At 40.5% G+C, this 14,376-nt stretch overlaps 1 protein-coding gene across 4 annotated transcripts in view; it reads right to left on the reverse strand.

Annotated features, from left to right (window-relative positions):
* adgrd1 (adhesion G protein-coupled receptor D1) overlaps positions 1–14,376 on the reverse strand; it is a 32,240-nt gene that overhangs the window by 2,627 nt on the left and 15,237 nt on the right. For all 4 annotated transcript variants that reach the window (XR_007962707.1, XM_052068004.1, XM_052068006.1 and 1 more), the window contains 6 exons: positions 6,245–6,318; positions 5,436–5,559; positions 2,877–2,980; positions 1,415–1,526; positions 1,137–1,290; positions 70–136 (listed from right to left, as the gene is read on the reverse strand). Coding sequence is in view for 3 of the 4 variants with exons in the window: in XM_052068004.1 (XP_051923964.1) it covers positions 70–136; positions 1,137–1,290; positions 1,415–1,526; positions 2,877–2,980; positions 5,436–5,559; positions 6,245–6,318 (635 nt within the window). In the remaining variant the exon portion in view is untranslated. The remainder of the gene's footprint in view (positions 1–69; positions 137–1,136; positions 1,291–1,414; positions 1,527–2,876; positions 2,981–5,435; positions 5,560–6,244; positions 6,319–14,376) is intronic.

Genomic DNA, 14,376 nt, shown 5'->3' on the forward strand with positions numbered 1-14,376 from the left:
GGATAATATAATTAAATACCGTTTTTCAATGACGTTTATTTTTCCATTTTACAAGCACATTACACTTACTTGTCAACCTCGCCATAACTGCTCAATGCTGAAGTCATGGACACCACACAGATCACCAGTGGAGAGCCTGATTAAAAAATAAAAATAAAAGCAAAGTCAACAAAAAACTTACACTGTTTAAACATTCTGATGTACCCGTACATATGCTCATCGATGGCATCATTACCACTAGATTAAAAAAAAATCTTATCAGCCTTGACAGTTGTTTGACAAAAAGCAACAACCATAATGTTGCCCAATGCAGTCCATATTGTCCTTTCCGCGGACAAGACTATTTTCGTCCCATACTCTATAGCCATCTACTGAGCCATCAACCATTTAGAAATCTGAGTTGTGTATATATTGGGAACTGTTGCCAGATGTGATTAATCCCCATTTTTAACGTGGGTGCCACAGAATTAGTTACATTTACTGAGATGACACAATAAGTTCCAACTGTTATCAGACAGTTGACAACCACTGTGTGATCCTATTGATTGTTATGTCACAGAAGCCATTGTCCAACATAATTGTTACTCATTGACATGCTCAAAGGCTCCTTGTAAAGTACACCATGTTCAAACAATAATCAGCACTAGGGGTAGATAAAAACTCGATAGACTCAATGAAATTTACTTTTAATTTGTTCTGCAGCCACACTGTACATACTGTATGTAGACTCTCAGACCGTAGTCTTTTAAACATCATTTGCATTTGGCCACATTAAAAAAAACTACTGTACTGGGGTAAAATAGAGGAGGCAATAAGGGACAAAAGAAAAATGCCACTAATGGGTTCAACATGGGGAAGGGGGCATTCCTCTGCATCCATGGTATACAAATATCCAAGAGTCTATTTTTAGACTAAGATCCGGAGAGGCAATTGTTACTGTGGAATGTGATTCAAAACAGATGTACACTATATAGAACATGAATGTAGTTATTGCACTTTCACTTGTGCAGTGCGACGAGTAAAACAGTAAAATCACATTTATAGTTTAAATGTCTGAACTGAAGGGTCATTTAGAGTGCAGCCTGAAACTGAATGGCACCAGCTTAGTGCATCTGGATCCATAACGATTGACTTACCCCAACCTATGCCGTAGTAGTATATGTGTTTACTGCCTTCAGAACCAAACACCTTGACCACCATGCTGTAGAGGTGGAGGCCCTCCACGAGCATCCAAGCAAATGCGCTCAGAAAGAAGAAGTGAAGCAGGACAGCCATGATCTTGCAAGGCAGCTGGCGCAGGAGACAGAAATATCAGTCAGTAATTAATCCATATTGGTGTTGTCCTTTTCTTGTCTCATTCTCGTTGCAACTGTCACAGTGACCAACCTCAGTGACCAGTATTGGATGTAATTACCGTTCCAGGGTCGAAGCTGGCACTGATGAGCAGCAAGATCTCCGCCACCAGGATGGCAAAAGAAAGGTTGGCATGGATGTGGTAGCGCTGGTTCCGAATGGTACTCACTGACCTGCAGAGAAGCATAGGGAGAACTCAGATATTCATGTTATTAATTCAGGCACTTAAAATGCGTTGAATCGCTTCTTATTGACACTAAAGTAGAATATTCAACCAAAATCTTCAACCAAAAGCACCACTTGTTCAAGGGGCAATCATCAGATAAATGCATCACACATGTAATATGGCTTTTTATTAGCTGCATTCAAATCCCATTTGCAAACTTTTCAAGAGCAATACGGAATTCATCAGTAAATGTTTTCCTGGGCCGCATTTTCGTTAATTTAGAGCAGGCTTCAAATTCAACTCTGCACCCCTCTCCAAAGCAGTACATGAGTCTGAATAATAGGTGAATGCTACATCAAACCTATATTTGATCTGTGATTGTTTATTCGGGGGTTGCGTGAAGGAGCATGTGACTCGCATGTCTACCTCACAGTCAAATGTTCTGGGTCGTTTCTGTGCGTGCATGCATACAGGTACACTGTCTTCATGTCACATTGAAAAAACATGCATGTTAGGGTTAATAAAGACCCGAAATTGTCCAAAGGTATGAGTGTGTGTAGTGTGTAATAGGTTGTCTGTCGATACATGTCCTGTGATTGACTCGTGATCACGCACAGGATGCACAGCTGCCTGTCGCTCAGCCAGCTGGGCTAAGCAATACAAGATAGGTGGAAGGAGTGATGAATGGGTGGATGAATGGATAGATGGATTATTCATTCAAAACATCGTCATGTATAATGAAAGTAACACATGTTTTGCACTTCGGCTTAAAACGTTTGGGGTTACTGTCGGTATTTTAGGGAATTCAATATTTACAATAGGTATGAAGGTCATGGGTGAGCTGGAGTCAAACCCAGCTGACTTTGGTCGAAAGGCGATGTACACCATTCAAATGCAGATTTTTCTTTTTCCGTCAAGGTTTTTTGTTGTTGTTTTTTTTGTTTCTTTTTACGTGACATTTAATGTGACATTTCACTCTTGATTCTATTGTGTCACATACGGTATTTGACAACATACATAATCTCCCGGAGATTAAAAATATTCTTAAAATAGTCTTATTTTGATGACATTACAATTTTATTTTACACACACACGCACGCACACACACACACACACACACACACACACACACACACACACACACACACACACACACACACACACACACGCGTACATATATTTACACACACTTTTTTTTCAAGTCACAATTTCGCAAATTACCTTTAATGTATGTATTGGGAACAAATAACTTAATTTCCTGGGCTAATGTGACCGAAAACAAGTGATTAAAAGCCGAGGTTTGCATGAAAAATAAGAGATATTTACACAGACGTGTACCAGTCGAAGTGATACTCACGATAGGACTGCAAATGTGACGAGAGTGATGGCCAGGCAAAAAATGGAAATCGAGCATCCAACATAGCCAATGGTTGACAGTGCCACCCGGTGGCCCGTGGTGAGCTGTGCACAGAGACAAACGCACTTGTTTCACAAGACGCCACCCAAGACATTCATAACGGTACTGGCTTTTGTTCACAAGTTAGTAAATCGCAACACCCGCAATAAAACGAGTGGAATTATTTGTTAACTATGGTTGCCACTCTAACAGTCATGAAACTTGAATGACATGATTACAATTCTAAAATACTTCAACATGGTTGTCAATCAACATGTCAATCATGTAAAATACATAGAAACACATATTTATGCATGTTGCATCGTCTCTGTAAGATTACAGTTAAATATTTATCTTTATTATTTTGGAGTATAAGTGAGTTTTCCCGAATACTGTAGTGAAGACTGACAATGTTGCATACTTTTTCATTCATACACTGGTGTAGACCTTCATGAAATGTTATTTTAGAGTCTGATCTATTTCAAGCTGTTGGGTTTGGTTCTCTATTAAATGTCTTCACATGTGCCTTGTCATTACCAGAGTAGAGCAGTCTTAGGCATCCCCAAAAAGGATGCGTGGTACATTCCCTTTGCAGCTGAGGGATGAGGCAGACCACTAATTACAGACTGACTAAGGGAAAGAATAGCATCAAATAGACTTCTGCATTTAAATACGGTACTCAAGCACTGAGCAGTTTTCTATTTACAATGAACAAGCGGAGTAACTGGCCGTTCTCCACTGGCTCATACCGTACAAAAAGTTGGTATTCTAGCATTTTCTCGATGCAGATAGTTCAAGAAATAATATTGGTTAGGAGTGTGTTTATGAAGAACGAAACATGATTAGGATGGTGTACCACATATTTTGATTGGTACATTTTTGCGTCCGTCAGTGGGCCTCTGATGGCACTCTGTGGTCCTTGAGGGCTGGACCATTGACCGTTGTAGTGACCCAAGGAACCACATTCAATCATGGTTTCCTCCAGTAGTTCTGTAGAAAACCAGCAGCGAAACCAACATTGTGATTGTGTAGGCCTGCTTTTGATAGACTTACACTGAACAAGGGGGGAGACTGAGAAGTGTACTCCTTTCAAAGTAAAGTTTGTTAGGGGTTTAAAAACATGTTCTACATAGATGTTCTCTATCTGTCAGTAACTTAACATCGCATACAGAATCTGCAAAGGCCAGCAAAGTCTGTGCAGATGACATGCGTATCATTATCCTTCAACAGTATATTGACAGCAATACAGTCTGCTCATGATTTGCAGTAAAAGCAGTGCTTACTTTGTCTCTCGTTTCCCACCTCGGCTGCCTCTCGTCTGATGTAGGTCAGACAACCTTCCTTATTCTGAGGCATTTTGCATCTCCGATAGCAAAACACTAAGAGGGCAGACTATCTGTGGTTTCAGTTAGACTGAAACGGAACGGATTGATTTCTGGCCACCGTTGCTCTGTTTACATACTATGCCTAATTTGGTTAAAAACTGCTAATGTGCAGCAGATTGTGATTTGCATCAGTTTTCTCTAATAGTCGTTGTGTTTGTATCTACCACGCACAAGCATGTAGGTCTGCTCTTCATCCATGTCCTCGCTGTGTATCAACAAGCAAACACACCATGCAACTGTTGCTTTGTTGTTGTCAGGACAAGGAACCACATTTGGTTCTTTTCACTTACATTGAAACTGACATCATACGCCTCACAATAAGACAATAGAAACATAATATTTTTTTTGCCCAGCAGCAATCATTGCAGAAAGATAATTATAATTATCAGATGATTAAATATAATGACAGCTTTTATGATGTATTGGTACTTTGTCATTTTTACCACTGATTAGGAATTTGTGAAAATGAAAAAAGTCATCTTGTATGTTGATTTATCTAGGCTTGTTGACATACAAATAAATTCCTTAAATGTTCCTTATCCCATCTGAGTCAATAATATACCTTTGAATATAAACAACAACAGAATAATCCCAAAAATAAAGTACCGGTAACAAAAAAAAAAAAAGCTAGTAAAATGTATTTATTTAGGGCGGCCCGGTAGTCCAGTGGTTAGCACGTCGGCTTCACAGTGCAGAGGTACCGGGTTCGATTCCAGCTCAGGCCTCCCTGTATGGAGTTTGCATGTTCTGCCCGGGCCTGCGTGGGTTTTCTCCGGGTGCTCCGGTTTCCTCCCACATTCCAAAAACGTGCGTGGCAGGCTGATTGGACGCTCTAAATTGTCCCTAGGTGTGAGTGTGAGTGCGAATGGTTGTCCGTTTCTGTGTGCCCTGCGATTGGCTGGCAACCGATTCAGGGTGTCCCCCACCTACTGCCCATAGACAGCTGGGATAGGCTGCATGCACCCCCCCGCGACCCTAGTGAGGATCAAGCGGCTCGGAAGATGAATGAATGTATTTATTTACCCATTCGTAAAACACCCAACAAGTCAACACTGTCTTCTGAGTTCAGAAAATACATTGGTGGAGTTGGACACCAAACCTCAAGCTACCTAAATGTTCAGAACCACAGCCATACCTTTAAGGGAACCACTTGCATAAGAATGGCAAAGTTGGTGAGGTGATTGCACAGACACACAGAGTATGTCATGTTTCCTTTTGAACGCACACAACCTTGATTGGACCAAACCCCCTCTTTGGAACTGAAAAAGAAAACCATTTGTTGTTACTTAATATAGAACAAAAAAACTACCTTAAAACATAGTTATGTGACGTTTTGCTGCTTGCAGAGATGAAACGCAGTGATCTATTTTGAGAAAGAATGATCTTCCCCGAACTCACTGGGACACTTTCCCATTTGCAGTCAGGACCAAGACGAGTCAGGCAAAAAAGAAGACAGAGACTAAAACTAGAGCATACTCCCATAGGGAAAAAAAATGCATTCTGTGGTTTGTTTCAACGTGTGGAAAGCGTGGCAAATTGACTAAAGAAAAGACATACTGTTCAATTTAACAGAGGCATATTCATGAATCATTCCTGAGCAACGCAGCCAACTACCCCAACGCTTATGCCACTAATAGTTTTGGAATGATGTTTTTGCACTAGTAATGTTGAGAATGGATGTGAAATGCATCAACAATTTTCAGGACTTACTGATGGCAGTATGTTTATCAGAATATGATACATACCGGATATATGTTATTGCATTCGATTGATTACACCAAAATAGCTCATATGTTTGCAATAGAAAAGGCATAAGCACATGTTTCATATTTCTCCGATTAAATGAAACGAAAATCCCACAATCAGAACAAATTCACGTGATGTTTCTGTCACAAGGACTCCTGTGTGTAGGGTAAATCACACAAATCACAAACACAGAATCACCTGTAGTCCAGGAAGGCGCAGTAAAGGAAGACTTTATTGCTTTGGTTAAACACTTGCTCCTTCTGTTCTTCACTCTGAAACGATAAATAATATCCAACTTCTTAAAAGTGCTTGTTTTGCCTTATAACACGTATCCCCCACGAGTGTAAAAAAAACAAAGCATAAAAGACACAGAATACAGTATGCTAGAGTACATATTATTCGTATCCATGGATGAATGAAGCAAATTCAGTTTTTTTTTTTTTTAATAATGACCATTTGTTTTATTACATATTGTTTACAGAGCAAAGTAACTTTTAATTCAAGTGTATTTGTTCAGTTGGGGGAAAATAATCCCACTTCAAATCATGGGTTCCACAATTATTAGCACCCCTGATGTTAATACCCTCTTTTCGCAGTCTTTCAAATTAATTCGACACCACTTTTCCAAATTTCATGGTGTGACGACAAGTACTGTATTGCTGACACACAAGATTTTTTTAAACGAGTGTTTTTTTTCTTGACATTTTAGTTTGAAGTCCTGAGCGTGAAACTAGTGCATCTCCACATAGTCTGTCCACTACATTGGTGTCCTGTTGCTTTAAATTTTGCTGTCATAAAGATTTGTGGGGCATATCCCGTCATAAAGGTTGAGTAAGAGTAATAGATGCTAAAGTGGGCGCTAAGCCTGCATCCAGCCACTTTCCTAAGCATTTGTAGAATTTGAACGATCCTAACTTATTTTAAGAAATTGAACACAACATAACCGGGGTACCATAGTTATTGGTACCCCCAATAACTATGGAGGGCACTGTTTTTGACAGACATATGCTTTATATGATAGGCCAACAAGCAGAATAGAACACAATTAAATATTGTCCCAGAGCCTCAAAGTGAAATAACAGAGTACCTTATATAATCTAGAAAAAAATAAAATAAAAAATAAAACAGGCTTGGAGGAACAACTGAGATTATCACTCAACAGAGAATTTTGAATTAAACTCCCTCTGTGCTGGAGAATTTTATTTGATTAAAATGCACTCCTTTTAATTAAGAGATTTGGAGTCCCCAAAGAGAGTGAGCTAATGACTGTAACGCATCAACCGAGTCTTTTACTCATCAGGATGCACATGTATGCTGAGATTGCTCACCTCTTCCTACTCCCACAGCCTTGACTTTCAGACTCAAATCATTGCATGAAATCTGTTACGGCCCCATTTTCTACTGGAAAAGTACGAGTCAGAGAGAAATGGACAGTCAGACCGTTTTCTAGCCTGTTAGTCCAGTGATTCATTCCTATTACATCGCATCGCGCAACACCTTGACTTCATTGTTGGACCACTCTCACTCTCATTATGTCCGTTCTGCACATCCAAAGCGAATGTGACACTTCAGATGATCGCATGGAGAGATATTCATGTGGCCAATTAGGCCAAAAGAACACATTTTGAGGAGCTTCACTTGAGTGCACTACTCAAAAATTTTTATCTGCCCCTCCTAATTTGGTGTGTATAAAGTCAGACTTAAGAGAGCCAGGCTGTAATTGGCACTTTGTATGTGTCACTTTATTGTGCTATATTTGTTTTCCACAATTGCAGTGCAATGAAAGAAGACTAATTACGCACACAAAGCACCAAATAGAAACCATTCCTTGCGGGAAAGTTTCCATAACAATCAAAACCTTGGTGTGCACCATACTCAGCGTGAAGAGTGACTTAATAAAGGAAACTCTCAATGACTTTGAGAGGTGTCAAGTCCGTAAGAGTTGCCAGAATGGCTTCAGTGGGTCCGATGGCATGTGGTTTGGTACAGTTATTTCCTCACTGTTGAGACCCATTTACTTCTAAATGTCAGGGGGTCATCACATAGGCATGGGCCTCAGATTCTGCCAGTCTGATAACTGTGAGGAAAATATTGTAGTTTCATGGTATATCGGTATTTTAGTTGCAGCTCTAAAAAATAGTCTTTTGAAATGTTTGGGGGAGTAACTTTGGTCCCCATTGAATGTGCTTCATAGCTTCACTAGTAATTATGAAAAGAATATAAAGAATTATTCATTCATTCATTCATCTTCCAAGCCGCTTGATCCTCACTAGGGTCGCGGGGGTGCTGGAGCCTATCCCAGCTGTCTTCAGGCAGTAGGCGGGGGACACCCTGAATCGGTTGCCAGCCAATCGCAGGGCACTATAAAGAATTACATTTTTCAAAGTAAAATTTAGTAACAGTACTTATTTCTCAGAAAATGAGTCACTGCTTCTCTGCTTTTCTCCACTTTACGGTATAGTGTCGGAACAAACACGAGCTGATGGTCATTTTAGTTAACCATGTTAGCTGTTTTGGTAGCAAGTCTATAGAGTTCAACTATTGTAAACACGCTAACTCTCGTCTAGATGTTTGCAAACATGTATTTTATTTGAAGCTACATTGACATGATCTTTTTTTGGGCGAGTTTCATAAATGTGATATCCTCCCACTATCAAGTTGCCGAACTGCTTCAACCCAATGACCCCAACATCACACTGGAACATGATTGGCTGCTCCATCCAGGATGCTTGGTTTACATGCTTGGCTGCTGCATCCAGACATCATTTTTCAGCAGGGTGTGTTCTGCCTAGAACGTTTTAACAGTTTTGAAACTGTGCCTTTTTTATCTTCTTTTTGCTGTGAGGTAGGCAGTGGTTTTTGTTGATACCTAAATAATTGCAACTGTCATCACGAAATGGTAATTTCCTGCACTGATGCAGCAAAGTGAGAAGTATTGTCATGATCACGTCTTGTTAGTTGGGCTGCCTGCAGTTAGCATTGTTAATTTCAAAGTAACTTTGCAGAGGGGATACACGCGCCAAGGAAGAACTGATCAAATGTGGTATAAGTCAGAGTAAAAATGTGACACAGATTGTGTTTTCTTTCCATTTGAGTCAGAGTGGAACATTTCCCCTAACCCCAAAATGCAAATGGTTGATCCTCTCCAACTATTCCTAACATCTGACATCATTCTCTATGAACTACAAAGTAGTCCAGTAATTGAGACACAATTTTTGCTGTTTGATTCATATATGGACCGTTGATCCTCACCTGCAGGATAAAAAAATATGTCACGGTCCCACTGTCTTAATCTGCATCCCCCCAAAAAAGTTGTTGCCTCTTTATATGTGGTTATTATTTTGTTGGAATTTGTGTGTAAAAAAATATAAAACATGTTTTAAAGCACCTTCCCAAAATGTTTGGTTTTTCACTTTTTGTTGGAGAAAAATATTTGACAACAGTAGGGATAAATAGTGAATCTTGAGAACCTAATTAATGATCAATCCATCCATTTTCAAATTCGTTTATCTTCAAAAACGTCACGGGCGTGCTGTGCCTATCCCAGCTGTCTTCGGGCAGTTAGCGCGGTACATTCTGAACTGGTTGCCAGCCAATTGCATGACACACATAGACGAACAATAATCTGCGTGGCAATTTCGAGTGTTCCGTTAACCTGCATGCATATTTTTGGAATGTGGGAGGAAACTGGAGTACCCGGAGAAAACTCCACACAGGAAGATCGGAGCCGAAATCGAACCCTGTACCTCTGCACTGCGAAGCCAACGTGCTAACCGATAATCCAACGTGCTAACCGATCGTCCACCGTGCCAGCGCCTAATTAATTATTCATTCATTCATTCATCTTCCGAGCCGCTTGATCCTCACTAGGGTCGCGGGGGGTGCTGGAGCCTATCCCAACTGTCTTCGGGCAGTAGGCGGGGGACACCCTGAATCGGTTGCCAGCCAATCGCAGGGCACACAGAAACGAACAACCATTCGCACTCACACTCACACCTAGGGACAATTTAGAGTGTTCAATCAGCCTGCCACGCATGTTTTTGGAATGTGGGAGGAAACCGGAGCACCCGGAGAAAACCCACGCAAGCCCGGGGAGAACATGCAAACTCCACACAGGGAGGCCGGAGCTGGAATCGAACCCGGTACCTCTGCACTGTGAAGCCAACGTGCTAACCAATAATCCAACGTGCTAACCGATCGTCCACCGTGCCAGCGCCTAATTAATTAGTTATTTTATAAAAAGTAGTTGTGCCCTGTGAAATGCGGTATAGACAATGGATGGATAGCCAAAATGTTGTTAATAGTTATGATTTGTAGTAGCTTATATTTAAAGGACGATCATATACAGCATGCTGTTGAAACTATGACCTTTTGGATTGCATTGTATGTATTGTCTGGATGGTGATTTCAATTCCCGTATTTTTTCCCTACTCTTTCCAAGTATTTTGCTTATTTAGTCTTTATTTAGTCGTTGTAGAAAGTGGTGTACACTTGTTGCCCATTCTATACTCAAGGTTTGCTTTTATCAAGTAATTCCCTGGCTCAGGTTCAGCCTCCTTTGTTCCTTCAAGTGATTATTGCTTGTGTTTGTTTGTTCATTTTCCTGTTGTTTTAATCAACGGTCAGCTTCTCAGTTCCTGCAAGTCTGCTCTTAATATCGTTCCCACTCCACCCATTGTGACAACTTGAACCCTTCACGGTTCTGTATGGAAACGTCCTGTTTCTATGCATTTATATCATAGTACAGTATTCGCATTTCCCCTTTAATTTGTCACCCATCCGCACTTTTACAACATGTCGAAAGTGCTGCTTGGCTTGGCTTAGTTTTCTCTCAAGCAACCCCCCAGCAACTCTGTTAGTGGTAGATCCACAATGTGGTTTGGAGTTGTTTTCCGAGTAAAGATGCAGGAACCCTAAAGTCGCTGGTGAGTGTTAAAATGCACTTAGAGACCTGGCCAAACACACCACTTTGTTCCCGGGTGTCCTATAAGGCCACAGTACCTCCCAGCCAAGAGCGCAGCTGGTTGCTCCAACTCTTTATTAACAACAGAAGGCAAGCAAACACCATTGTGGAAATTCCTCTGAGCCTTGTAAGAAGAAAAACCAGCGAGCAAACGTAAAAGAGATTTGACACTAATGAGCGACAGGATAATAGGAAAGAATATTTGGAAAGCAAAGATGCTCAATCTGAGTAAAACAGCTTTTTTAATCTTCTCTGCTTTCCTTGTTGTCACCCCCGTTGAGATCTACAACCGTTACTTTGATGGCAAGTCTTCACTACTTCATTCAATTCAATAATAATACAACAATATTATTTAACAATAGCGATTGTTATAAACCCACAACTCTCACGAGGATAAGTAATGCAGAGAACAGATGGTTTTGTTCTAAAGAGGTATGAGTTCTATGGTGGCGCATGTGGTTAACTCATCTGTCTCACATTTAACAGTTTCATATCACGACTCAGGCATTTGAATGTTCTCCCTTTGTTTCTCCTCGGCCTCCCTCCCACCTTTTAATAAACATTAGCATTAGATTAATTGAAGACTCTAAAGTAACAATCCGTGTGAATGCAAGTGTGAATTGTTGTTTGTCAATTTGAGTTTTTTTGCGGGTGCTGGTTGGCGACCTTTTCATTTTCCTGACAATTTTCTTCTTTTTCACTATCCTCAAGGAGTTTGTGTGTTTTTAATTTTTTGTTGTTGTTTTTTTATATATAATATTGAAATCCATTGTAATATTTTGCACAGTTCTGTTCCAACAATCATACTGTACTATACGTAAATACAGCAATCCCTCGTTTGTCGCGGGGGTTACGTTCCAAAAAGAACCAGTGATAGGTGAAATCCGTGAAGTAGTGAGCTTTATATTTTACACTTATTATACAATACTGAACTATGTATACAATGAAACCAAAGACCAAAACCTGTTTTCACGCCCAAGCACAAAAACAAAAAAACAAACGTTTTCAATAAATAACTACAATAGTTTTTGGAAATACTGTAACTGTAAAATAATATTGCTTGAGCGCAGGTGCCTTTGCCGGTGCAGAACATTTTGTCGACATTGTGGGGTACTGTATGTACAAAGATGAGGTGCGGAGACTGTTTACATTGGTCACTGCCTTAGCCAATCAGGATGCAGAACGCAATTCACTGTTTAAAAGCATTAAAGAAAACTGCACTAAAAAAATGTGAAAATAACTATACCATTGATCTGAATGGAAACGATAAAAGAAACTGTATTAAGAAAAAACTGTTTGGGTCCTACAATCAACACCAATGAAAATCATTACTTTCACACCGTAGCAGGCAATCACCTTGGCAGAGTAGTCATTGTTTATCATGCTATCCTCAGTCATCTTCCACACACAACCATAATACTAGCATGCAAGACCAAGTTTCAGTAAAAATCAATGTTTTGAATTATGAAGACGTTTTGAGTCATTCTGCTCTTAAGATATGATTCAAATGAACGAGTCATTCAGCGCAGTAAGGAAAATGGCTCAGCAAAAGTTGGGAAAACACTGACCAAGAGAACTCTAAATTTAGATCATTAGACACGCCTGATTTAAGAAAGGGTATGCACTATCTCAAAACATCCTAGATCTAAAAATGTACTTGAACTTTGCATTGTAATGTTGAGTCCATATGAACTAAAGGCCACTTTGGAAAATTCAAGTATGTTCAGAGGGTGGGGGTGTGATGGGTGGGTGGAAACGGAAACATTTTCCAGTCAACCAACCCGCTGTACCAAAGAGGAAAAGTGGAAGCTGACCAGCATTGTATTTGTATTGGGTATACGCGTATATTGTAATTACCGGTAGTTGAGGAAGATTGTGAGAATACCGTAATACTGGATGAAAATAAACACAAGGGTGCAACACAAAAGCAGTCTAATCAATAATGTAAAATTAAGCTTCTCTAGCCTCTGTGTCAAAGTGAGAAGCCCGAGGTAAACACTTCCAACACCCAAAAGTAACAATAAATGCCTCTTTGGAAGACAAGGCATTGAGCAACTTGAGGCACATTGAAACCCGAACCTTCAAAAGTTGATTGAGCCGTAAGTAACAAATGAGCAGTTCTTTCAGCACATGAGATCACAAAACTTAGTCTCAGAAAAAAACAATTCCACATCAGAAGTCTTGCAGACTTGCAAATATCAGAATTGTATTTGCCTGCCAGTTCTCTGTCAGATTGTACAGCCGGCAGCCGTTTAGATTAAACAAGGAAAATCCCATTTAATATGTCCCTAAGCTCCTATCTTTGTAAGATGTCATGTGTCATATCTACAGATTTACAGTAATTAAAATGTTCCTGGTTGTAAAAGAAATGATGCCCTTTGATGAAATTTGTCTATCCACAGGTGCCCCCTCTCCGCCGCACGTTTTTTTAGGCAGCTATTTGTGTGAGCTACAATATCTGTTGTTCTTATAGTAAATACCCATTATTCACACTAAAATATAACCACAAAATTTAATTCATTCATTCATTCATTCATCTTCCAAGCCGCTTGATCCTCACTAGGGTCGCGGGGGGTGCTGGAGCCTATCCCAGCTGTCTTCGGGCAGTAGGCGGGGGACACCCTGAATCGGTTGCCAGCCAATCGCAGGGCACACAGAAACGAACAACCATTCGCACTCACACTCACACCTAGGGACAATTTAGAGTGCTCAATCAGCCTGCCACGCATGTTTTTGGAATGTGGGAGGAAACCGGAGCACCCGGAGAAAGCCCACGCAGGCCCGGGGAGAACATGCAAACTCCACACAGGGAGGCCGGAGCTGGAATCGAACCCGGTACCTCTGCACTGTGAAGCCGACGTGCTAACCACTGGGCTACCGGGCCGCCCTCAAAATTTAATTTGAACACCTAATTGAATTTTGTGGCAAAAATGTGGGCAGGATTTGTTTCATTTGTATCATGATATGGTTGTCTGATTACTGCAATAGCAGCAGGCAATTGGGAAACATTTGTACTGTTTGTCTGTAAAAAACACACATCTCATGAAACACGTGTCAGTCTATCCGATATGAGATATTATATGAGTGAGATCCTCAGTTTATTGTAGAATACGATGGAGAGTGGGTCTCAGTCTTCAGTCAAGGGTTTGCTTTAAATCTTAATACAGTATATGGACTTCCAATGCGGCTACGTGCAGTGAGACACAACTGGTCCCGAGTGAGGTCATTATGTCCGGGGATAACGTTATAAGACATGCAGCTGTGGCTATGGCTCACTCTCTGAGGTGGACACTCAAAACAAAAAGTGTTGATAGGCATGCGGTGAGTGAGAAAACGATTGCGGGAGCTTTTTTGATATATATGTGGT

The sequence above is a fragment of the Hippocampus zosterae genome, chromosome 6, assembly GCF_025434085.1.
Source record: "Hippocampus zosterae strain Florida chromosome 6, ASM2543408v3, whole genome shotgun sequence".
NCBI classification, from domain to species: domain Eukaryota; kingdom Metazoa; phylum Chordata; class Actinopteri; order Syngnathiformes; family Syngnathidae; genus Hippocampus; species Hippocampus zosterae.